The 25542-nt window shown below is 42.4% G+C and overlaps 2 protein-coding genes across 3 annotated transcripts in view; one reads left to right on the top strand and one right to left on the bottom strand.

Annotated features, from left to right (window-relative positions):
• Positions 1-2772, bottom strand: part of POLH (DNA polymerase eta) — a 71966-nt gene extending 69194 nt beyond the window's left edge. The window contains exon 1 of the mRNA XM_033936611.1: positions 2573-2772. Within this exon, the coding sequence (XP_033792502.1) occupies positions 2573-2587 (15 nt within the window). The 5' untranslated portion in view covers positions 2588-2772. The remainder of the gene's footprint in view (positions 1-2572) is intronic.
• A 179-nt stretch (positions 2773-2951) lies between these two features.
• Positions 2952-25542, top strand: part of XPO5 (exportin 5) — a 149803-nt gene continuing 127212 nt past the window's right edge. For both annotated transcript variants that reach the window (XM_033936609.1, XM_033936608.1), the window contains exons 1-5: positions 2952-3165; positions 3880-4001; positions 12804-12876; positions 18916-19053; positions 19465-19647. In XM_033936609.1, coding sequence (XP_033792500.1) covers positions 3061-3165; positions 3880-4001; positions 12804-12876; positions 18916-19053; positions 19465-19647 — 621 coding nt within the window. In that variant the 5' untranslated portion in view covers positions 2952-3060. The remainder of the gene's footprint in view (positions 3166-3879; positions 4002-12803; positions 12877-18915; positions 19054-19464; positions 19648-25542) is intronic.

Raw genomic sequence — 25542 nt, 5'->3', positions numbered from 1 at the left:
CTAATAGTGTTTAAATGAAAACTGCAGCTGCCGCCATGCACAAACAGATCACTTATCTGGTGTCACCATACATTACTATAGTCAATTAAAATCCTTCCATCTGTCATTTTCTGGTTCCCAAGAAACTCCTGACAAGGATATGGTCATGCCCAAACAGGTAGAAAAGTTATGGTTTGTCATAAGATAATATGCACATCCGGGGGGGAGGAGGGATGGTAGGTAAATAAGAATGGAAAATGGTTGGAAAAGTTTTGGTGGGTGAGGGGAGTGTATTAATAAGTATGAATTTTTGAGAATTTTAAGTAATGTCTATATTGTAAAATGATTAATTTACTCTGCATTTCAATTATTGTATATGTTTTTTAAAAAAAATATTACATATGTTACGGTAAGGGTGGGAAGGAAGGGGTTAAATCTTATGTATTACTGTTAAATATGAAAGAAATTCAAGTGATGTACTTCATTTCAATTGTCAATTTATTGATACACTTGTTGTAAGTTGTAAAAATGAATAAAGATTATGAAAATAAAAAAAAGAAAAGGCAACAGCAAAAGCCAGTTGAATGTTTGGGTATAGTAGAGGAATGACCAGCAGGAAAAGGAGGTACTTCTGTATAAGATCTACTTGGCTTCCTTCGGGTCTTCCTGATACCACCATAAAGGTTTTTCAACATTTGTTGTTTAAAGACCTGGCTTTATTTGAAAAGCAACAACATAAGAGTAAAAAAGTCAATTTGAAATATGCACAGACATTAGATCATTATCATTAGAAGACTATTGTTATAAAAAGAGATAAATAGGTGATGGGATTGTTGTTTTGGACTGACATGACTCTATTGAAGAAGCCAACTAACAATTGGATAATACAGGATGGAGCTGTTTCAGAGAGCTGCTACTAAAAGGTGACTGTCTAGGAAAGAAATGGTCACAAAAGGTCACTGAACAGATGAGAAAAGATCTCCATATGTATTCTTTGGAAGAAAATGTATTTTTGCTTGGTTCAACCCAGTCTTGAACCCAGATTAGCAGGGCCCAAGACAGTTGCCCAAACCTGAGGCTACCTTATTAGCTTGTGAAATAATAAAGTTTTGCCACTTTTAGTCTCAGCATAGGTCATGGCTCCGACAGACCTCCATGACACTTTAGTTCTGAAGACCTTAAAACTTCTCCCTCCCTATGCTGAGACTAAAAGTAGCAAAACTTTCGCAGTGAGGTCCATGCCACTTTTAGTCTCACTATGTTTCCTTTAAATCAAAATGTGACTCTTGTGCAATTATGACACCAATATATTTCAATGTCTCATCATATCCCCCCCTCTTTCTTGCCACAGCTCTGGGGTAAAACTCATACCTCCCTTAGCTTAAGTGTTTCCTCAAATTAATTGTTATTCACAAGAGTGTCAGCACAGATCTGTGGGGGTCAGAAACGGCAGCAGTGACAGCGGTGGAATGAGGGGCTAAAACGCGGACCTGCAGGCATGAAATCTTAAACCTCAGCTGTCAATAAATGAAGATTTTTTTTTAAGGACGCGCGGTTGAGATCCCCGAGGTCCGCGTTTTACCCCTTCCCACTTGAGACCGAGTCAAGAGACTGTCTTCTTTGTGACTCTGTACAGCGCTGCGTACGTCTGGTAGTGCTATAAAAATAATAGTAGTAGCAGCAGCAGCTACACTAAGCCTTTGAATATGTGACTCTGTACAGCGCTGTGTACGTCTGATAGTGCTATAGAAATAATAGTAGCGGCAGCTACACTAAGCCTTTGAATATGTGACTCTGTACAGCGCTGTGTACGTCTGATAGCGCTATAGGAATAATAGTAGCGGCAGCTACACTAAGCCTTTGAATATGCGACTCTGTACAGCGCTGTGTACGTCTCATAGCGCTATAGAAATAATCGTAGCGGCAGCTACACTAAGCCTTTGAATATGTGACTCTGTACAGCGCTGTGTACGTCTCATAGCGCTATAGAAATAACAGTAGCGGCAGCTACACTAAGCCTTTGAATATGTGACTCTGTACAGCGCTGTGTACGTCTGATAGCGCTATAGAAATAATAGTAGCGGCAGCTACACTAATCCTTTGAATATTCGACTCTGTACAGCGCTGTGTACGTCTGATAGTGCTATAGAAATAATAGTAGCGGCAGCTACACTAATCCTTTGAATATTCGACTCTGTACAGCGCTGTGTACGTCTGATAGCGCTATAGAAATAACAGTAGCGGCAACTACACTAATCCTTTGAATATTCGACTCTGTACAGCGCTGTGTACGTCTGATAGCGCTATAGAAATAACAGTAGCGGCAGCTACACTAAGCCTTTGAATACTGTTATTTTTGCCAAAACAAGGCGATTAGTCAACAACTCCACCTGCTCCAGAATCAACATTAGCTCCTTCTACTTTAACATGCTGCACACCACAGGAGCCAACTGTGTATTTGACAAACTCTGTGACTTAGTCCAGGGAGAAGAAATTTTCAATGGGTTCAGCGCGCGCCCCCCCCTCCCATCATATTGAAAAGTTGGTTCCTACACATTACACCGCCTATCCCAGGTAACTGACCCCCAAATACCTTCCGAACAGTCATCTGCCGAGGAGAATACTTGGGTCCTGTGAGGTTTCTAGTATTTGCACCGTGTACCTAGCGCAAAAAAATAAAAACCCTTTCCCAAGGCCACCACCGCCAGCAGAAATAATAATAATAAAAAAAAAAAGATAAAACGCGCGGTCACTCGACAGCGCAAGCGCACGGAGAGAACGCGGCGTCGACTCCGGGTTCCGCGCAGGCGCCGTAAGGAGAGCCCCCGCCACGCCGAGCAGGGCACGCAGGCATTAGGGGAAAAATAAATAAATAAATGAAGCCTGGCCTTTCTGAAGCGGGGTACGCAGGCGCAGAGACGGGTCGAAGTGGAGCCTTAGACTCGTGCACAGGCGCAGTCAAAATTTTTTTTTTTTTTTTTTTTACGCTGGAGCGACTAATGTGTGGAGTCGCTGCCGCTTTTAGGTCCCTTGTTCTTGGTTTGTATTTCGGGTGAGCGCTACCCCCGAGGGCCACGCGGGATGTCGGAGGAGCAGGTGAGCTCTTTGTGCGAGCAGCTGGTGAAGGCGGTGACTGTAATGATGGACCCCAGCTCTTCTCAGCGCTACCGTTTGGAGGCTCTCAAGGTAAGAACGTGGCCGAGATAGAGAGAGCTAGCATGTGGCTTCGGGGTACTGAGAGTGGGCTGGGACTTTTAGGTCGTGCTATTTGCAAAACATGAACGTGCGGAATGACTCGAGAGAAACACTCAGTAGTGGTGATTTTCCAGAGCCTTTGTATCCTGTGATGAGGAAAATATCCTAATAGAGTTGGGAGGGGGGTCCCGGGGGGGTGGGGGTGGGGGGTCCGTGCAGTGCAGTGCAGAGCAGTGCAGTGCTGAATTGGAAAGCAGTATGTGTGAGGAAGTGCTTTTGCCCTGGGATGACAGCACATAGGGTCAGTGCATTGCTGAGTTGGAAGACAGTATGTGTGAGGACGTAGGTCGGGGTCCCTGCAGTGCTTAAAACAGGGATCTCAAAGTCCCTCCTTGAGGGCCGCAACCCAGTCGGGTTTTCAGGATTTCCCCCATGAATAGGCATTGAAAGCAGTGCATGCACATAGATCTCATGCATATTCATGGAGGAAATCCTGAAAACCCGACTGGATTGCGGCCCTCGAGGAGGGACTTTGAGACCCCTGGCTTAAAAGGTAGAGGAGGGACCTTCCCTATTGGGGGGAAGGGAAGACTCAGCGATGTTAAGTTTATTGAGGGGAGATGTGCTGTCTGAACTCTGTGGGTGAAGAGGGAAGTAAGGCTGCAGCAGTCCTGAATTGTTTTCTGTAATGTTTTATATTTTCAGTTTTGTGAAGAGTTTAAGGAGAAGTGCCCAATTTGTGTCCCTTGTGGGCTGAAATTGGTAGAGAAAACACAAACTGCTATTGTCAGACACTTTGGACTCCAGATCCTGGAACATGTTGTCAAGTGAGTAAATCTGTTTGCTGTGATAGCTTGATTATGCTTGCAGTTTTACAACAAGGGTGGTCCTTCTACCTCCTACCATTTTCTTTTGACAGGACATTTAGATTAGTAGTTACAGCATTAGATTGGTATTTTTAAGGAGACTTAAGATATGAGTTTGGGATATTCCTCTGCTGCTCTGTGTGACCTTAAGAATGTCGCTTCCTTTTTCTGCCACATGTTCCCTCTGCCGCAGTCCATCCCAGACCAAAATTGGACATCACATCAGAGGAGGGGTGGGACCGCAGCAGAGGGAACATGTGGGGGAGGCCGACGGCAGCCTTCTAGAATCACTGCTGTACTGGCGATACTCTGCAGACCATAATTCATTTTTAAAGTGAGATTTGGAGGCCAGGAGGAAGCTGGATGATGGTGGAGAGAAATATGTCAGTCTTTGGGGGGGGAATGGTGTAGCTAGGAAGGGGATTCAAAGAGAGTGGCATATGCTGGACTGAGGGTGGGTGGGGTGGAGGGGAAGAAATAATGGGTCTGAAAACACAGGAAAGGGAGAGAGCGGCCAGTGAGATGGAGGGGGAAAAAGAAAGGGAGATAAGTTGGACCCAAGGAGTGGTGTGGAGGGAGGGGGGATAGAAATACTGGATAGGAGGGTAGTTGGGAAAAGAAAGGGAGAGATGGTGGACCCTGGGGTGATCAGGAAGGAGAGAGAGAAAGGGTAGCTGAGAAAAGGAGAGATGGTGGATCTGGGTATGGTGGGATTGTTCGCTGCAGCTGCTCTTTTATTCTTTTGGCCGCCGGCAGCGTGAGTGAAGTAAACACATTGCCTTCCGCGGCTGGAAGCTTTCCCTCTGCTACTGCTTCCTGGTCCTGCTTAGGCGTGAATCAGTAGCTGAGGGAAAGCTTTACTCATGCTGCTGGAGGCTCAAAGAGTGCAAGTTTACTGCCTTATCGGATCTCACGGAGGAGAGGATCGGGGGGGGGGGGGTCAATGGAGGATTGCGGGGGGGGGGGGAAGTGGCCATTAGAGAAATGCTGGACTGTGGGGATGGAGAAAAAAAAAAGGAAAGATGCCAGACCTCCAGGGAAGGGAAACGGAAGGGGAGGGCAGAGCTGGATGGTGAGCATGGAGAAAGAAGAAAACGTCAAATGGGCAGGAGACCCTGGCAAGCAAGTTAACAGAAGACAACCAGAAACCAGAGCCTGGTATCAACTTGATTTGAATAATGATCAGACAACAAAAAGTAGAAAAAAATAATTGTATTTTCTGTTTTGTGATTACAATATGTCAAATTTGAAATGTATATCCTGCCAGAGCTGCTGTTAGACAGTGAGCATGAGCTAGGACATAACAGAAAGAGGAAAAGTTGGGTTTTTTTTTGTTTGTTTATTGGGTTATACCACAGTGCCAGCTTGGATAGGAAAGGGCAAAGGGGATTAGTTGGGTGAAGAGGCTACAAGATAAACCTACCAAGACGTCTGAAAAAATCCCACCCAATTGGGCAAGAAAATCAAATTGAAAAATCGATTTCAATAGGTTAAATTGAATAAAAAAATGTTTCCCTGAACCAGGCAGCACTGGCCCTTACTGGTTGTTTCTAAATCTTTTGGGGGTTGCAGAGGCACCATAGAGCTTGAAGCTCTGTGGCCCTTGCAGCATAGTTTGAGGAGCCAAGAGGACCAGGTTGACTCGGTACCAAGTGCTGACTCAAATATAAATCACAATACAACTCATATCATTGGTACATCTCTGACTTCATCCTTACCCAGTATATTAATCCTGCAATAGTTATATTGCAATTATTTCTCCAAGGCCTTTCAAAGTTTTCAATATTGAAAATGAAGGTAACTTTCAGCGAATCATAACTTTTGAGGAAATCTATTCCATAAAAGAGCTTCCTCCAGATAAAAACATCCTAGACCTGTTTGTTTTCCGATCAAATATGCTTAAGAGGGAACATCCAGCAAAAACCACTCCTCATATCTTGAGGCACTGAGGACAATAAATTCTGAAAATAGAGGACAGTGCTTCTGAGGCTTCATTGTTTATATGTCTTATAAATAAGGATCAAAATCTTAAAATGGATCCTCTGTTTGACAGGCAATCAGTATAGTCTCATCAGGCTCGGGGAAATATGGTCAAACCTTTTTGCATTGGCACAAAATGCAAAGGATAGAATGATTACTATCTGTAAGGGTTGTAACACGTAATTTGGTAAACCCAACAACAAATTGCAGAAATCAAAAAGGTGAAACCAAAGCAAAAATTATTGTATAAAATACTTCTCTGAAAGAAGTTTCTTTAACCACTTTAACATCCTCGATTTTTTTTTTTTTTTTTTTTAATTCTTATCAATACATGGGCTTTAAAAGATAAAGGATGGGTCGATTATAACCCCCAAATGAAAACTGCATAATGAGTTTATTGATATTAGATGTATGTACTAAGTTAGGATAAAAAATTGCATTGAAAAACCTTGTATTGTAACAGTAGCAAATTGTACTTGTAAACTGTATATTATATATAGCGGATTGGTACTGTATATTCCTAGTATGTGTCAAGTTGGGATAAAAACTTGTATCGAAAAAACTTATACAGTAACCAATTGTAATCTGTTAACTGTATATTATGTGTGTTTATAACCCTTTCTGAGCTCTTTGGGGAAAAACTGGGTAGAGAAGAAATTAAATAATGGGGTGTTTTACTAAGGTGCGCTAGCCGATTTTAGCATGTGCTAAATGCTAACTTGTCCATAGAATATAATAGGTGCGTTCCATTTAGCATGCCTTAGTAAAAGACCCCCTAGAATACTTAAAGTTCCTGCATGACAGATATCCTGATATCTCCCATTGGTCACTCCATGGAATTTGTATTCTCAGTCTGACCTGACAAGATCATAACCTGAGTCATGTTCAACTTTAAGCCTATTTGGGCACAAATGTATTATGCAATTTTGGTTGCAGAAAGAATCGCCCAAGTTTTTGGCATTGGAGGAATCGATTGCATCGCTTATTTTTAGTTGAGAGTTGGAAGGTTCGAGGTTCGCCTTAAAAAAACGTGTCTTTTTATGGAGGTTTGGGATCCTTATATTCAGAATCTTTCACCAAAAATTCGAAGTTTGGTTATCAATGATTTATTATGAAAATTAGGTTTACTAATTACATTCCAGTTATTTTTTTTTTATTTTTGTCAACTTTCATCCAGGGTGAGGGATTTCATTTAGGGGAAGATAGTGGGTAGGGGATGGAATTAAGAGGGGTGTAGATAAGATTGAATTAATTCATATGGAAATTAAATTTGAAAAATTATTTAAATTTGTATGAAATATTATTGTAATTCTTATTGGATTGAATGTATTTTTGTATTATTCTATTGTACTGATTATTTGATTCTTTCAATAAAAATTGTTATATATAAGCCTATTTGTAGCCGTCCAACTATTTATAGGTAAGCATATTTTTCAAAAACTCCAATGTTGTATTTATGGTCTCATTTGGAAAAAAAATTGTATATCAGCAGCATATAGGTGATACGAAATCCCTAAGCCTTTCAAAAGCCTACACAGTGGTGGGATATAGATATTTAAAAAGTACTGGCAAAAGGGCTGATCCCTGAGGCTTCCCAGGCATTATCTTCTACCCTGACACATCTCAAAAATGAAATGGGAGTTGTCCTTCAGCCTTCTGGCAGAGGGGTGAGGACCTTCTCTGTTTGATTTGATGGATGCAAGAGCCCATTTTCAGCCATAGGCAGCAAGTTGATTCTGCAAGCATAGACTGGCAACGAGTTCCAGAGTTTAACTATTTGAGTGAAAAAAAAAAATATTTCCTCCTATCTTTTGTTAAAGGTAATTCCATGTAACTTCATTGAGCATCTCCCTAGTCCTCTTAATTAAAGAGTAAAAAATCAATTCACTTTTTACCCATTCTACACCACTCAGGATTTTGTATACCTCAATCCTATCTTTCCTTAGTCGTCTTTCCTAGCTGAAGAGCCCTAACCTCTTTATCCTTTCCTCATATGAGCGGCTTTCTGTCCCCTTTAACATTTTTGTCGTTCTTCTGTGAACCTTTTCTAATTCCACTATAACCTTTTTGGGATCCAGCAACTAGAATTGAACACAGTACTTAAGGTGAGGTCATGCCATGGAGTGATAAGACAATCTAACCACTGACTCTATTAGTTTTTTAGATCTCCACTAAGGCCAGCCAACACACGTAATAGTAGGAGAATCTTATATGAGTTTATCTTAGTGTTTTATAACTCACAGACCTCAGTGATACCATCTGCATGCCAATAAACTTTATAGATCATACAGAATGTTGGTACCCCTAATCGTCATTGGTCTCATAATCATTTTGATATATTTTTAAATATTTTTCAATAAATATATTAGAGTGATATACTCATCTTATACTACGCGGGTGGGGGTAAGCACTCCGACGTAGTCCTACTTTTCGCCCCTAAGGGCTGTATCAAGGAAATCCCCCTTAGTTCAAACCGCTCATGCTCCCCACGCTATAAATTTGATTCGCCCCTTAGGGGCGAAACGTAGGACTACGTCGGAGTGCTTACCCCCACCCGCGTAGTATAAGATGAGTATATCATTCTAATATATTTATTGAAAAATATTTAAAAATATAACAAAATGATTGAGACCAATGACGATTAGGGGTACCAACATTCTGTATGATCTATAAAGTTTATTGGCATGCAGATGGTATCACTGAGGTCTGTGAGTTATAAAACACTAAGATAAACTCATATAAGATTCTCCTACTATTACGTGTGTTGGATGGAGTGATAAGAGGCATTATAATATTCATGGTCTTATTTACTATCACTTTCATAATATTCCAAGCATCCTGTTTCCTCCACTGCTTCACATTGGGCAGAATATTTCAGCATAGTATTTACAATGATACCTAGATCTTTTTTCCTGGGTGTTGACCCCTAAGGTGGGGCCCTAGTCTCTGGTAGATTCCCAGTGCAATACGGATAGTATGCTGAACCATAGGGTTATCCTGTGTGTGCTCATGAGCACTGTGCAGAAGATGTCAATCGCAGCTTTTCACTCTTCCTCCAGCCTGGGCTGTGCTCCCCCACCCCTCAGTTCTTCCTTTTGCAAGCGAGCATGAAGGTGTCTTTCTGAATTGCTTGGTTTACTTCATTTTATTTTTCAGTGATTTTGTGGATTTTTAGCAGTGTTAGAGTTCCTCTGAGAAGGGTTTTCTCTGCTTGCTTGGAGAGGAGCAAGCTTTGTCTGCAGCTGGCAGGTGTATCCTTCAGGGACCTGTTCAGCCGGCCTGCTCAAGATTTGTGGAGCTCAGGGTTCTATGCCCTCAGCATTTGCTCCCTTCGTTGACTTGGTCAGGAGCTTGAGTGCAGGTTTTTAGGTACCAATAGTCTTCCTTCAGGGTGCTCACAGTGCCGGCTGCGATTTCTTTTTTTTTTTTTTTTTTTTCTTTTGCCTCCTCCCTTTCTCTTTCATCCAGCATGGTCCATGGGGGTTGAGGAGTGGTCCGACTGGCAGCCCAAAGATTTCAGTGCAGAAAGCTGACCAGCAAGTTGAGGCAGTGATCCTGTGTAATCTCAGCAGCACCTTTACTGAGCACATGGTCTGAGTACAGGCTGTCGCCGTCTATGGGGAAATTGGTGGAGGGGTTTGAAATCCCTGGTTTTAGTGGTTTCTTTTGTTAGAGTCTTGGTCTTCCACCCCTGAAATCCTAAATTCTTCATTTTTTTCAAAAGTGACGGGGATGGAGTCCTTGAACCCTAAAACCCCTGTCTCATGCCTTATATGTGCTGAATGTGCCGTGGAATAGCGCCCTTGCATTGCATGGCACATGATGGAGGGGTGGGAGCTTCTTGCTTAGCCCCTCAACACATATCTGTGCCATTGAAAAAAAAAAAAAAAAAAAGCCCCAACAGCAGTGACAGGAGGTTGCTTTCCCTGTCATTGCTGTTAGGTCTCTGCGCATGTGTCAATCACTCATGTTTGCATACAAATGATTTGCACCTCTGTGCAAATTATTTGCATGCAGACTTGATAGCGCATTGATCACTGCTTGGGAGAATCAGCCGGAGAATCGGCCAACAGAGATCAAATTTTGTTGACCATTTCTTTACTTCTCTGCGGGAACTAATTTTCTCGTCCCATCCCGGCAAGTTCTCTACCTGTCTCTGCTCTGTCCTCATCTACACAAGCCTCAAACACTTAAAATCATAAGTGTCCGAGGCTTCTGTGGTTAAGGCAGAGCTTACAAGAATGGGATATGGCTAGGGACAGCAACAAAACGCGCGGGGATGAGACGAGGAAATTGAGTTCCTGCAGGGAACGGGGGAAAAATCTGTCCCCTTGTCACTCTATTTTCCATCCTAATGCAGCAGTAATGGAGTTTGTTTTGTCAAGGAATTTATCCTTCATAGCGGTTGCCTCCTTACAGTTCTTGCACCGTGAACGTCTGATTGAGCTTCTTGACGATGCTATTTCATTTACTTCGTGGCTAAGCGCCGTGGTACCCCTGTCTGGCAAATTAACATAATCCAACACTGTGACAACTTCAGGATGTGCAAGGATATTCACCTTTCGGCTATGTTGACCGAGAACTGGAACAAGGGGTTTGGATTAGAGAATGACACGGTGACAAAATTCATCACCGTCCCCGTCCCCACGGATAACCGCGGGAAATAATCCCATGTCATTTTCTAGTGTCTATTTCAACCTCGGTCCTTCTACACCAGCATTCTTCAAAGCAAAGCTTGTGGGTCAGTGGTTGTGGCCATTCATACTCTGATTCTTATGGGAGCCAAGGATAATGAAGCCATTGTGACATCACTGATGTGATTGGCTCTTAGGCACTGGTGGAATGAGGCATTATGACACCACAATATCTGCTCTGGATACCAGAGACTGTCATTCTGTAGTGTCTGTTTCAACCTCAGTCCTTCTACACCAGCATTCTTCAAAGCAAAGCTTGTGGGTCAGTGGTTGCGGCCATTCATACTCTGATTCTTCCCTCTCTCCTTACAGAATGACATGAAGATTGTTTACCGCGGTTATCTGCGGGGACGGGGACGGTGATGAATTCTGTCACCGTGTCATTCTCTAGTTTGGATGATTTCAAAATCGGCATCTGAATTTGAACGACTGTCAACCTCACTTCAGCAATGTTCTTGGATTCGAATAATCCACTAGTCAGAGGGAGAAAAGTAGCAGTTGGCTGTGTAGAACTACCGACAATGACATTTTCTGCCTCTACCTTGGCTGCAAACTTACTAAATCTTTCTGCTCACACTCTGTCCTCCTCCTTTGAAAGTATAATGTCAATGCTGGCCATGCTCCACGAGGAAACATCTTATCTCTGCATGATTAGAAATTGTCTTGTCTTCGATTTTTCATTGTGAATGATTAGCAACATCAAAAAGATGGATGAGATGTTCTCTGAAGACTTCTAGATTCACCTTTGCCAGTTCTTTTTTAGCTTTTCATATTCATCATAAAGCTTTGGTAGGCGAATCCCTGAGTCTGTTTGCTGATGTGGTATTGTTTGTTGCATGCTGTGAAATTTTCCAAGACCTTGAACCTGGCCAGATGAGCTGCTGAAGGGCATACACAGCACTGTACATTAAATAGATTGTCCCTGCTTGGAAGAACTTACAATCTAACTTAGTTTTTATCCTAAAATGTGACATCAACTCTGTTTTCAACTGTCTATTTCTAGTGTAATAGGTAGATGATTCTGGATAGTAGGGTATTCTCCCCATGCTCGCAAGCCATGCAGAAGGAATCCATTCCAGGTTTTCAACTCCTCCAGAGAGCTCTGCTGCTCCCTTTAGTTTTTTTTCTTTTGCATGTGAACCAGAAGGTGTCTTTCTGATCTGTTCTGTAAATTTATTTTTCTGTGTTCTTTGCTGATTTTGATGCACTAGAGATCTCCTCTGTGAGGGTAAGCTCTGGTTGCTCTTACATTGCTCTTGAGTTTCCTACCTCTCAATTTCAACATAATTCGAGATTGAGGGGTGGGAGACTCGAGAGCAATGTAAGGAAATTTTTCTTTACGGAGAGGGTGGTGGATGCCTGCAGTGCGCTCCCGAGAGAGGTCAAACTGATTCTTTTTCTCGCTTCTTGCTTTTAATACTAAAAAAGTTTTTACTGTGTTTGTTTCCAGTGCAATCTGCTTTTCAAGGACTATTTTCCTTCCTTATTAGCATCTTGCATTTGACTTGCCATTCCTTGTGCTGTTTACCATTATTTTCAGTCTGATATTTCTTCCACTTTCTGAAGAATTCTATCTTAGCTCTAATAGCTTCCTTCACCTCGCTCGTTAACCATGTCGGCTGCCATTTGGTCTTCCTTCCTTCCTCCTTTTTAAATATATGGAATATATCTAGTCTGGGCTTCCAGGATGGTATTTTTGAATAACGTCCACGCTTGATGTAAATTTTTTGACCTTTGCTGCTGTTCTCTTAAGTTTCTTTTTTTACTGTTCTCCTCATGTTATCATGGTCTCCTTTTTTTCAAAGTTAAATGCTATTGTATTTCCTGTATGTACTTATTCCAGGGATTATATCAAATCTGATCATGTTGTGATTACTGTTATCAAGCTGCCCCAGCATCATTACCTCCTGCACCAATCCATGTGCTCCACTAAGAACTAGGTCTAAAATTGCTTTGCTAATTTCAAGGCACAGTCGAGTAGCACGAGGTCTGAAAAATTTCTTCCTTGTTCTTTTATTTCCACAGGATTGGGAATGCATTGTACGAGAAGTGCAACAGTTGCTAATACACTTTGCTTTTCTCTTGGCAGATATCGTTGGAATAGCATGCCTCGCATGGAGAAGGTATACTTGAAGAATGTCGTCATCTGGCTGATCTCCAACGTAAGTCTCTAGCTCGTCAGGCTTCTGGTCAATTTAATTTTAATTTAGTTAGATCCACAGCAATGTGGTTATTTAGGAAAGACAAGTCCTTATTGATTTAAACCTATTCTGTAGGGGGAAATCCATTTCTCTTTCAGAAGAAATACAGTACAGTTTTGATTATCTGATCTTTGCTAATCTGACCATCTGGCAGACCACCCAGGTGGCATTGTTATGTTGCCATTAAGTGCACAGGTTCTCTTCCTGTTTTCCGGCATCACCCTTTGCAAGGAAGCCATGTTTGATCTGAGAACTTGCTTCTCTGCTAGGAAACCATGCTAGGAAACCATGGGGGAAATGGTTGTTTTCTTTTCTATCTGTGTTTTATGGTGCGTTTTATGTAATCTTTTATTGTCATATTATTTGTAATGCACTGCTAAAGTTTGGAAAATTAATAAAGAATTACAAAAAATAAATTTAGCTTATTCCTTCCTTATAAATCAAAGTTCTAGCTGCTGAACTAGAGGAAAGAGATGTTCAGCTGGCAGGGCTTTGTTTATAAAATTTTATCAACACAACTAATATACTACTTTATCCTAAAGCAAAAAAGAAAATAAATAGAAAATTTTTTCCTACCTTTGTTGTCTGGTTTCTGCTTTCCTCATCTTCTCATTCAATTCCTTCCATCCACTGTCTGTCTTCTCTCTGCATCTTCCATTTGCTCTGTTACTAAGTCTCTCCTTTCACACCCCCCCCTCCCAAATTGGTCTTGCACCCATCGTCTTCCCTCCTCTCCTCCCATAGTCTGGCATCTCTGTCTTCTCCCTTCCCAGCGTCTTCTCCCCACTCTGTTCCCCATTTCCCTTGAGCATCTTTTCCCCACTCTCTGTTCCTCTCCACCCCTCTTCAGCTTCTGTTCCTTTCCTTTCCACCACCACCCTTCCCTCTCGCCACCTCACTGCCCTTCAGCACCTCTCGCGTGGTCCGAGCATCTCCATCTCTTCCCCTTACCTTCGCCGCGCGTTTTTAAGTTTAGAGAGCAACTTGCACAAGCTGCCAGAGTCTGCCTGCAGTCGCGTGCATCTGTAGGCGGAGGCTTCTCCTCTGATGCAAGTTGGTAGGTAGAAAGGAGGGAGGGGGCCCACATGCGATCGGTGACTGCGCGTTCCCTCCCTTAACTGCGAGGACGTGACGGTGAATGGCCTTGTCCCCGTACCCACAGTGAGCACTTCCCCCCCCCTCACCGTTTTGGCAGGTTACCTGCGGGTAACAGCCACCATGTCATTCTCTAGTCTATGTTTCAGTAGGACTGTATAGGTCCCCACACCTTGAGGATGTACTGGTAGAATTGTGTTTCTCAGCTATGACACTTTTAAATTTGGTGGTGATACAGACTGTATTCCACTTTTGATAAGTCTTTCCAGCAGTGTGAAATGTTCTTAAATAGCCAGATATATTAAGATATTAAGCAGACGAGCATTGTGTTCTGACAGGGTGTGTGAAAGACCGTGGTGACCCAGTATAATAATCTTAAGATGTAAGGTGTCATGAATATTCAAGATGGAGGAGATAGTGTTCCAGACCTTGTCCTAATATATGGCTAGATGAGAACAATAATATATCATATGAGATAGCGAGTAGAGAATGACATGGGGAAAAATTCTGTCCCCGTCACTGCCCCGTCCCCGGACCACCATCCTCTTCACCACCCCATCCCCGCTGTCCCTTTCACTGCCCCGTCCCCGTCTCTGCCGTCCCCTTCACCGCCCCGTCACCATCTTCAGCGTCTTCTCCTCTCCATCCCTCCACCCCCAGCACCCTTCACGCGGTCCAGCAGCTCCCTCCCGCCAGCCAGCTGTGCATTTCCCTCCCTCCCTCTCCCTTACCTTCTCTTGTGGCGAAACTGGCAATTTGTATAAGGCTATGCGCTGTATTACAGCCGGAGCCTTGAAGTTGCATCGGGTTGCCTGCTAGAAAAGTCTCCTCCGATGCAACCGGAAACAGGAAGTTGCGTCGGAGGAGACTTTTCCAGCAGGCAATGCGACGCAACTTCAAGGCTCCGGCTGTAATACAGCGCATAGCCTTATACAAATTGCCAGTTTCAACGAGAAAAGGTAAGGGAAAAAGAGGGAGGGAGATGCACAGCCGGCGGGAGAGAGGGGGCTGCCGGATCGAACGCTCATTCACCGCGCATGCTAACCTTTCACTGCTTCACAGGGCTGTGAATGGCCTTGTCCCCGATCTCGCGGTGACCTTTTTTTGGTCACCGTTTTGGCGGGTTACCCGTAGCTAGAACAACCACTGTGTCATTCTCTAATAGCGAGCCTTCAGCGTTACCGCAAGACCAGCATATGTTAGATGAATCCTTCTAGAGTTTAGCAAGTTTCTGTGGGGTCCAATGGGTTCTATGTAGGAGAAAATAACTCAACTGTGAAATAGCTGCTGATCGTATGGATTTAAACATCCTGGTCCAAACATCTTTCCAAGTATTGTCATCCACCTGCATTTCTAATTCAGAATGCCAAGCGCACATAAGTTGTGATATGGAAGTAGAAGAAGTTTGTTTCAGAATTGCGTACTATTTAGGGGCTGCGCCTTTTTGAAAGTTTAGTTGTTTGGATTGGGAGAGAAGATCAGGGGTTGGCTTCAGTATGGTTGGATCTGGATAATGCACATTTAAGCTGTGTCGTAATTGTAGCCATCGGAAGTATTGGTTGACCGGAAGGCCATACGATTTTTGCAGTTCCTCAAAAGTAATCCATTTTTGGTGCATAATCAAATCTTTCAACGCCCATATTCCATAGTTTTGCCATTCTGTTCAATCTAGGGTAGCATCTTGTATAGAGTTGGTAGGTTTGTTCATGTGGGTGGAGATTGATAGGTTGGTAGAGCTAAACTTACTACTTTCTAGATTTATCCACAGTGGAGGGTCTGATTGTTGATTTAGAAGCCATAGTGATCCTTGTCGCATTAAAAAGGCTTGATGGTAGTTAAAGAAGTCTGGAAAATTCACCCCCCCTCCCCCCCCCCAGTGATTTGTCATTTTTCAGCTTATGCAGAGCAATGCGGGGTTGACAATTATTCCAGAGAAATTTATTCAGAGCCTGTTCTATAGTATGATATGTTTTTTTGTGAAGAAGAAAAGGATCATGCTTAATATGTAATTTATCTTTGGTTGGGGCATCATTTTAATGGTGGCCAAACGGCCCCACCAAGTGATCTTAAGCTGACATCAGGAAGACTTCCGGTCGGCTGTGTACTGCGGCAGGGCAGGTAGGAAAAATTCAAGGGTTATCATGTTTATATGGAATGTGTTTTTATTTAAATGAGTTTATGTATGTTCAAACTGTAACCCACCTAGAATGGTTGGATAGTGCGAGATAAACATTTTTAAAATATCTGAAAAGATCCATCCACCCATCATTTGGGTTCTCACTGGACATACTGGACTGCATAATTTCATTTTCTTTTTTGAATCACCATTTCCCTCTAATAAGGGACTCAAAGCAATTTACATTTTATATTTTGTTTTTAACAGTACAACACAATACATAAATATAAATAAAATCCCAATACAAGCTTTCCTCTTTCCTGCCCTAATTAGGGAAATAGTAAGCAGGAATTCTAAGTCTCTTTATTCAAGAAATGAATATAAAGACATGCTATTGCCAGATTGGTCCTCTTTAGTGAATGTGTGTACTATATGCAGATTAGAGAGTTGCACAGGGACAGAAATCCCACCTGTCCCCGTGAGGAATCCCCTCCGTCCCCACCCGTCCCTATAAACTTCAGAAATAGTTATTTCATTTAATTATGCTACTGAATTAAAGGCTCTGGTAGAAACCCATTTACAAATAAGCAAAGAGACTATTAATTTGGAAATATTAATTGGGAAGAATGCATACTTTGTAAACGGGTTTCTACCAGAGCCTCTAATGTAAATATAAAATATAAATACTCAGTCCATTGCCTTACTTATTAAGTTTACTTCTTCTTAACTTGTCAAACTTTTATTTTGTTTTTTACAAATCAAAGAGGACCAATCTGACAATAGCATTTAGAACACACATTCACCCACCAAAAAAGTGTAACTTATTCTGTCATGGTTTTTCCAGTTACTCGTGATCAATTGAATAGCTATGCCTGTCATAATCATAAAAAGACGGCTCTTATATTTATCTAAAGTGGGTTTAACATGTAGTATTGTTCCACATATTATAGCTTCATATGTAAGTGGAACATTTGATTCAAGAACAAAAATTTATTTGTCCCCAGATTGACTTCCAAAATATGAATATCAAAGGACAAAAATATAACAAATGATCCAAAGTCCCTTTTATTAATATTAGAATGCCAGCATCTGTTAGACTTAGAACTATCTATTTTATTTAACCAAACTGGGGTCCAGAAAATCCTATGCAACAAAAATAACCATGTTTGTCTCAAAGATGCTGACACTGTGCATTTCAATCTCCAAGTCCAAATTCGTGGCCAAGAGACACAGAAATATACTGTTTTATCTCGATGCTCCAGATGTCTCTAAGACTATTTTTTGGCTTCTTATTCAAAAATCCAGAAATCAATTTGTACCACTGGGCAGCCTGATGTCCTTCTAGATCAGTTTGGTAGCAGAGGATCTGCAGACTAAAATCGAGTATTGTTTAAAGTGTCAACCATTTATAAAGCCAACCTGATCCGTCGAAATCAAATGCACATGAGTTTCTATTACAGTTTGTGAGGAAGACATTATAATAGCAGGGTTTTTTTTTAATGCCTATGAGGAAGCACTGATTGTCTTGGAGGACAGTGAGTCCTGGGCTGTGCCCTGAGGCTTTTCCTCCTTTGTTTTAATTTGGAATGTGTTGCACACTGTTTTTTCTCATTTTTTCATGGCATATTCTGTGAAAGTTTTTCTAGTTTGGAAAATCCAAATTTCCCAGTATAAGTAGGTCACTTACAGATGTGTTTCACTTCCACAAAGTTAGCAAAGCTTTCCAGGCCATCCTTATGAGACATAATAAACAAATGAGACAGATCCCCCTGCTATGGTTTCTGTAGAAATTCTAAAGCAGGGATACAAGAACGATCTCCATTCCATATCATAGTGATATGGGTCTAGCTAGTTTTTCATTTAACTGGCCGTAGAGTTTGAATGCAGATTATTTCTTCTATACGTTTTCCCAGGAAAGAGATGTTAGGTGGTAGCTGGTAGGTTTTGAGCTTTTCCTGGTCACGTGAGTATTTTTTTAGTAGGGTGTCACATTGCTGCCCTTTTAAGTGTCTTTGGCTACTGACCTTCTCCAGGAGAGGAGTTAACACAATTTCAATGACCATGAGGCTTCTGCTTGTTAGCTGTACTATCTGTGCTTGACAGGGGTCGGGGGAGGCCTTTCAAGATTTTTGAGAACATCCTCTGATACCTGATTGAATGACTCCTAGATTGTGCATGGCAAAATCACTGCAGGTCATTTGTGACTGGTCAGGCTGGTTCTGTTGAGGGGGTTGCATTAGACCCTTTAACATTTTAAAAACCTGCTTGGTTGAATTTTCAACTTGTTTGGTGCATTGAGAGAAATACCATAGTTTTTTGCCACCCCTATGGGGATAGGAGAAGGCTTCCAGGATATTCTTGGCAATCAGATTTCTCATGTCTTGAATTTCTTCTAAATTCTTCTTGGGCCCATCTTTTTTAGGCTGTCCTTTTTTTTTTTATAGAAAATGTTATTAGATTACGATCTGTCCATGATAAATGTCTTAATTTGCTACCAGGCTTATAACCCTTTTCATGGACTTTTTTATTATTTTATTTTTATGTTCTGTCCTTTTTCTGCCTTGTTTTTACCTGAGGATGGGCTTTTTCCTTTCATACACTTGGATATTTAGATTATTACATCATGGACTGCCCTCTTCTGTTTCTCCCTTTACAACCTCAGATTCTTAACTTCTTAACCACTTCTGTTTTGTAAATGCATGTGGTGTGCACTGATATATCTTAAGTATGTAAAAACATGCAGACATTTTCTATGTATCAGTATGAAACAGAATTCTATCTTTTCTCAGGGAATCCAGTCCATTTTAGAAGAGGAGAGTCACATCAAGGATGTCCTTGCTCGCATTGTTGTGGAGATGATTAAGAGGGAATGGCCACAACATTGGCCTGACATGATGACAGAGCTGGAGACCCTCTCCAAGCAAGGGGTAAAGAGTTCTGCAACCTCAGATCATGAGATTCCTCCAGCACCAGAGTCGGCATATTGGGGTCTGCTGAGTTTCATAAGTGACTTATTTTGTTTAATTAAAACTTGCCCCCCATATGGCTGCTGTAATTATCACATGACTTTGCACTGTCCAGATAGGAAAATTAAGAAGCTCCTTGCTGTAATAGAGCAGTATGTTAGGCCCCCACCAAATACCTTGTGTTCTTGCTTACCAAAACTCTGGTCCCTGAATAAGGAATGGAAAACATACTTGCTCTGTGGCTGTACATCATATTTACCATTTTATATTTTTGGTTTACACGTTGAGTCCTATAAATAAATGGCCGGAAAAGGGGCTTGAATTGTTGGGCATGATGTCTTATAGGTTTGCTGTTTGTCCTTGGGTTCTCAGGAGACACAGACAGAGCTTGTGATGTTCATTCTACTGAGGCTGGCAGAAGATGTGGTCACTTTCCAGACACTGCCCACACAGCGCAGGCGAGACATCCAGCAAACTCTGGCACAAAATATGGACAAGATCTTCAACTTTATTCTACTCATTCTTCAGCAGAGCGTGAACAAGTATAGGCGCCTGGTAAGATATATCTGGGGAGAAGGCACAGCTCATACTAGTAGAACATCTTGCAAGGACAGGGGCCATATGGGGTACCATATATACTCGAATATAAACAGAGATTTTTGGGCCAAAAAAATGACCCAAAAATGGGGGTCTCGGTTTATATTCAGGTCATCGCACCCCCCCTTTCCCAGACATGTTGCAGGCCTCCGCCGGGCCTGCCTTATGGCCTGGTGGGGTGGGCTGAGACAGGAGGGATCCCTCCTGTTCACCCAACTCTGCCAATTTTTTTTTACTTCCTTCCTTCCTGCCTCCCCCCCCCCCCAGTGGTGTACCAGGAAGGAGTGAGATTTCTGCGCCCCTGCCCCACACTGAGCCCCTCTCTGAATGGCCTCCTCGAGTTCTTGTGGCTGAGCAGTGTACCAGGCATGAGCGAGCTTTCCTCAGCTCCTGCCTGGTGCTGAGCCGCTCACTAAATGGCTACCTCGAGTTCTCACTCATGCCCAATAGGGATTCAAAAAGGTATGCGGGGGGAGGTGGGAGGGAGGTAAAAAAAAATTGACAGAGTCGGCTGGGACAGGAGTCGGGAAGGATCCCTCCTGTTCCGGCCCACCAGGTCATATGGCAGGCCCGGTGAAGGCCTGCTGGACATCAGAAGAGAGAGAAGGGGGGGGGACAGGGTACAGGACAGGGAGGGAAACTAGGTGCAGAGCCTGGCAGGGAGGGAGTGAGGAGAGCTGGATGCAGAGCCTGGAGGGAGGGAGGGGAGACAGGGTGGAGAGCGAGAGGTGGGGGGCAGGGCACATGAATATTAACCCCCTCCCGCCTACCTGATCTTATATTCAAGTCAACCTTTTTTCCTCATTTTGGGCGGGTGAAGGGTACCTTGTCTTATACTCGGATCTACTTATATTCGAGTATATACAGCAATTATTCTACCGCTAGTATGTTTGTTTGTTTTTTAGGGAACTTCAGTTAATTTCTCTTTTTAAAAAAAAAATAAATTGAGAAATAATTTGTATAACAATGAAACAATAACATTAGCTCTTTACAGCATTACATTGTAAACATTAACCATAACACTAACACAATTCAGATGAGTTAACCAAAAAACCTGTTTCAGTTGACTTCAGTATGCAGACAATGGTGTTCACCAACATGCACTTTTTAACTCTCTGGTTGCTGCTGCCTGTACAGCTGATTCCTATTGTATCATGCTGGTATCTGTCCTCTCTTCAGCGTGAATTCCATTTACTGCCATCGTCTGTTTCTAATGTGAGCCTGCCACTCTCTACCAAATTTTGATGATTTGTGTCCAATATCATTCAAATCCCTTTTCACCCTGTGGTGGTATGGGATTTGTTGTGATAAATATTCACGACCCTCAGTTTTGCAGTGTGCTGAATTCTAAATGCTCACAAGCCTCTCTTTAGTAGTGTTTGTATTGGCAGACAGATTTAATCTAGTCCAGTGTTTCTCAACTCGGTCCTGGAGTACCCCCTTGCCAGTCAGGTTTTCAGGATATCCACAATGAATGTGCATGAAAGAAATCTGCATATAATGGAAGCAGTGTATGCAAATCAAGTTGATGCATATTCATTGTGGATATCCTGAAAATCTGACTGGCAAGGGGGTACTCCAGGACCGAGTTGAGAAACACTGGTTTAGTGGGCTTGTAGTTAAGTTACTTCCTGGCACTCTGAGTTTTCTGAGCCCTACAGGATTGTGGTTTTGGTCAAATTGGTTGGTAGAATGAACTTTTATAAATAAATTGCCCACTTCCTAAAATTTCTTAGTGGTTTAATTCTGATGCCCTGGAAGGACTTCACAAAATGATAAATCATATATATTAGTATTTAATTAAAACTTAAGAGTTATCCATCTAGCCACTTACTCATCACCCCCCCCCCCCCCTCATTATGCAAAGTTGTTTCTTTTCTTTACTTCATGTTAATGTTATAGAGACAAGCTTCTCTGACCCACTCAGTATGAGGCAAAGGCTTTTGTGTTCCTGCTAGTCATTCCATGCTCTCCTTATGAAATCACAAGGTTTGTCTTTACAATCCCTCCGTCTCTTTGTGAGGTCAGGGATTTTCCTCCATGCCTCCCTCCCCCCATCTTTCTCTTTATGGGGTCAGAGACTGTGCCTTCCTCTTTTTTATGAGAATATGGGCTTCTTTGCTGTTCTTATCCAAATCAGAGTATCTGAATATGATACTCTGGAGGGGAGTTGTTTGGAATTTGACAAACAATACTGAAATGTTAGTACAGTCACACTTTGGCTTGTGGATTGTGACCCAGAAATTTGTAAATGGCTGATCAGGTACTAAAGAGCAATAATAGTATTCTACACTCCACTCCAGCTCTTGAGCTGTCTCTGAAGAAAAGGGAGAATTTAGCACCCTGAAAACAGGTGTTGACTTGTAATGGTTTGGTTCTATACCGCTGGGGTTGATCCAAAGCAAACTTTATTGACCAAGACCACGATGCTAGTTGTACAGACTCAACACTGGCAGTGTTTTGGTTTTGGATCATTCCCAGCTGTGTGGTTGACATCTTCTCCTCATGATTCCCATTTTTGGATTGCTCTTCTCGTCATACAGGCCTTTTTGGGCTTTCCAGTGCTGATTCTATACCACCATGATGAGTATGTGTTATAGTTTTTAATATGCACGACCCCACTCATCCACTGTGACTTCGTAGGTACAAAACTAGCTTTATATGTGGAAAAAACACCATCAAAAACCTCACTCACAAACCTCTGCACAGGCTGTCTGTTACACATCTAGCAAGGAGGTCTTTAGTGGGGGGGTTTTTATGTTGTTTTTTCCACATGTAAAGTTAGTTTTGTACCTACATAGTCACAGTGGATGAATGAGGTTGTGCTTTATAGTATTTAGCATAACATAAAAACTCACTTCTATACCGCAATTACCGCTAAGTTCTGTGTGGTTCACAAAAGATTGTAAATACAAAAGATGAACATAAGTAATGAAGTAACGAAACATGCCTAATTTCCAAAAAAAATCTATGAAAAGATAAATTTTTAAAGCATGTCAAAATTGTTGATAAGTGTCAACTGACATAATTAGGTAATTCAAATCCTTATCCCATAATGCCGCTTGGAAGGACAGCAATTGCTGTTGAAATCTTTTAAATTTACAACCCTTAGCGCAGTGTTTCTCAACACGCGGTATGCATACCTTTAGGGTATGAAGTGAAGGATATTCCCTGCCCGTCAGTAGAAGTCACCGCCAGGGATCCCTGCCTGCCCCCCGCCAAAGCTGCTGCCAGGAATCCCTCCCTGCCTGCCTGCCCGCACCCCTTCCACTCACGTACCGAAGCTGACCCAATTACTTGTTGGAGCCGCAATTACTCCCTCTGCCCCCAGCAAACTCGTGCAGGGATGGCGCAGGCACCGATTCTCATGCTGCACATAAGTAGCTGACCCAGAAACCTCCTCTCCGATGTCAGAGTTGAAGTCAGAGGAGTTCGCTGGGGCAGAGGGAACGAGTACGGCTCCAACAAATAACTGGGTTGGTTTTGGGGTGGGGGGGGCACGGAGGGAGAGATCACCAGCAATGGTTTCAGTGTGGGCGGGCAGGCAGGCAGGGATCCCCAGGAAAAACTTAATTTTGGGACAAAGGCAGGGAGGGGTGCATAAACTTGAAACAGAAGGAAGGGAGGGGGCACTAACTTGGGATATGGGAAGGAGGGAATAAAAAGGAAGAATTGTTAGGCATGAGTGAGAGATAGTGTACATGGGGAAAGGAAGAAAAGAAAATTGGGCATAGAGAGAGGAGTGAGGGAATAGAAGGATGAGAGGGAGAAATGTTGGATATGGTGGTGGAGAGGGACCTGATGGACAGATTGAAGGGGATGCAAGGGGAAGGAATGTTGGATATTTGATGGAGGGAAAGATGTGGCATGGTGTTGGAGAGAAGTGATAGAAGGAGAAATGAGCATGGGCTGGTGGGCAGTGGTGAAAAATGCTGCACCTGATCCGGGGGATATGAGAGGAAGAAATGTTGGATGGGAGGGGGTGGGAGAGATACCTGGATCTCTCAAGACAGATGGACAGTGAGAGAGAGGGAGACTTGTTACCAATAGGGGTGGAAGAGAGAGATAGAGAGATATGTTGGTTGGGGGAGGGAATGAGGTCTAGAGGAGAGGAAGTATGCAGGAGGCAGAAAGAAAGAAATATTGAATGCAGAGTCAGAAGAAGTGCAACCAGAGACTCATGAAATCATCAAACAGCAAAGGTAGGAAAAATGATTTTATTTTCAATTTAGGGATCAAAATGTGTCAGTTTTGAGAATTTATATCTGCTGTCTATATTTTACACTATATTTGTCTATTTTTCTATAGGTGTTACTGAGGTGATATTGCATATTTTTAAAGTCATCTGCCTTGACCTCTTTGAAAACCCCCCGGATATAAATACATTTTCTCTGCGTACAGTGTGCTTTGTTTTTTTAATTTTGTGGTTACCATTATGTATTAAGATTATATTGTGTGTACAGTACTCCCCCGATATTCGTGGGGGTTCCGTTCCAGGAACACCCGCGAATCTTGAAAAACCACGAATACGGTTTTTCATGGGGAAGACAGGAGAGGCAGGAGAGAGCAGCTGGAGCGCTGGCAAGTGCAGGAAATCACTCACTGTATGCTCCGACCGCCTCTTCCTGCACTAAGTCGGGCCTTATCCAATCAGGAGCTGCTTTGACACGCAGCTCCTGATTGGTAAGGCCCGACTTAGTGCAGGAAGAGGCAGTTGGAGCATACAGTAAGTGATTTCCTGCACTTGCCGGTGCTCCAGCTGCTCTCTCCTGCCTCTCCAGCTATCCTCTCCTTGTCGGCGGTTCACGGTCAGAAAATACTGCGAATGTCCAGGATTGTGAACCGCCAACTGAACGACCGGGGGAACACTGTATATGAAAAATGGATGGAAGAAATTGCATTACAATTAGTACTATTATGGGGGTGGAGTCTGGGGCAGAGCTTGGACGGGTCTGGGGTGGAGCTTGGGCGGGGGTACTCGGTTGGTATTTGTTAGGATTAGGGGGTACTTGACTTGAAGAAGTTGAGAAACACTGCCTTAGCGGATGGAAGAGAAAATAGTGCATGAGATTTCCTGGAGTGCTTAGAGCTATTAATTATGAATGATTCCGAAAGATATTCTGGGATTAAGCCTGCCAGTACCTTGAAACAGAAGCACCCAAACGTAAACTTAATCCGTGCTTCAATCGATAGCCAATGTAGTTGACGATAATAAGGTGTAACATGATCAAACTACTTCAGATTATAGATCAAGTGAACTGCTGCATTCTATATAATGCACAGTCTTTGAAGATTTTTTTGGGCTCCAGCAAGATGCACAATGTTGCAGTAATCAGGTTAGCTCAAGACCAGGGATTGCACTAGCAATCAATGAATTTATATCAAAGTATGCTCTAATGGGTCTTAGTTTCCACAACATGTGGAAACCCTTACGTACCATAGAATAAACCTGGTTTTTCATAGTTAAATTTTGGTCCAAAATTATACCAGGTATCTTAATAGAAGAATGAACAGTATAGGTTTTAGCATTTAAGCCAATTGATGTGACATCTTCCTTCAGATTTGGGGAAGCATAAAAGAATTTAGTCTTCTCGGTGTTAGTTTTTAAGTTACATTCTACCATCCATGATTCAGTGGCTGACAAGATATCATAACAATTTGATTAATCTGGGAAAAGGAGGTAGAAATAGGAATCAAAACCATAATTTTGTCTGCATAATCAAATAATCTTGAAATTGGACAATCTCCTAGAGATTCTAAGTAAATATTAAATAGTAAAGGGGATAATGGCAAGCCCTGTGGAACACCACAAGTGTTGCTCCTTATACTCGTGCTCATTTCCCTATAGTTTTT

This window comes from Geotrypetes seraphini, chromosome 3 (genome assembly GCF_902459505.1).
Source record: "Geotrypetes seraphini chromosome 3, aGeoSer1.1, whole genome shotgun sequence".
NCBI classification, from domain to species: domain Eukaryota; kingdom Metazoa; phylum Chordata; class Amphibia; order Gymnophiona; family Dermophiidae; genus Geotrypetes; species Geotrypetes seraphini.
This window is presented reverse-complemented; position numbering and strand designations above follow the sequence as displayed.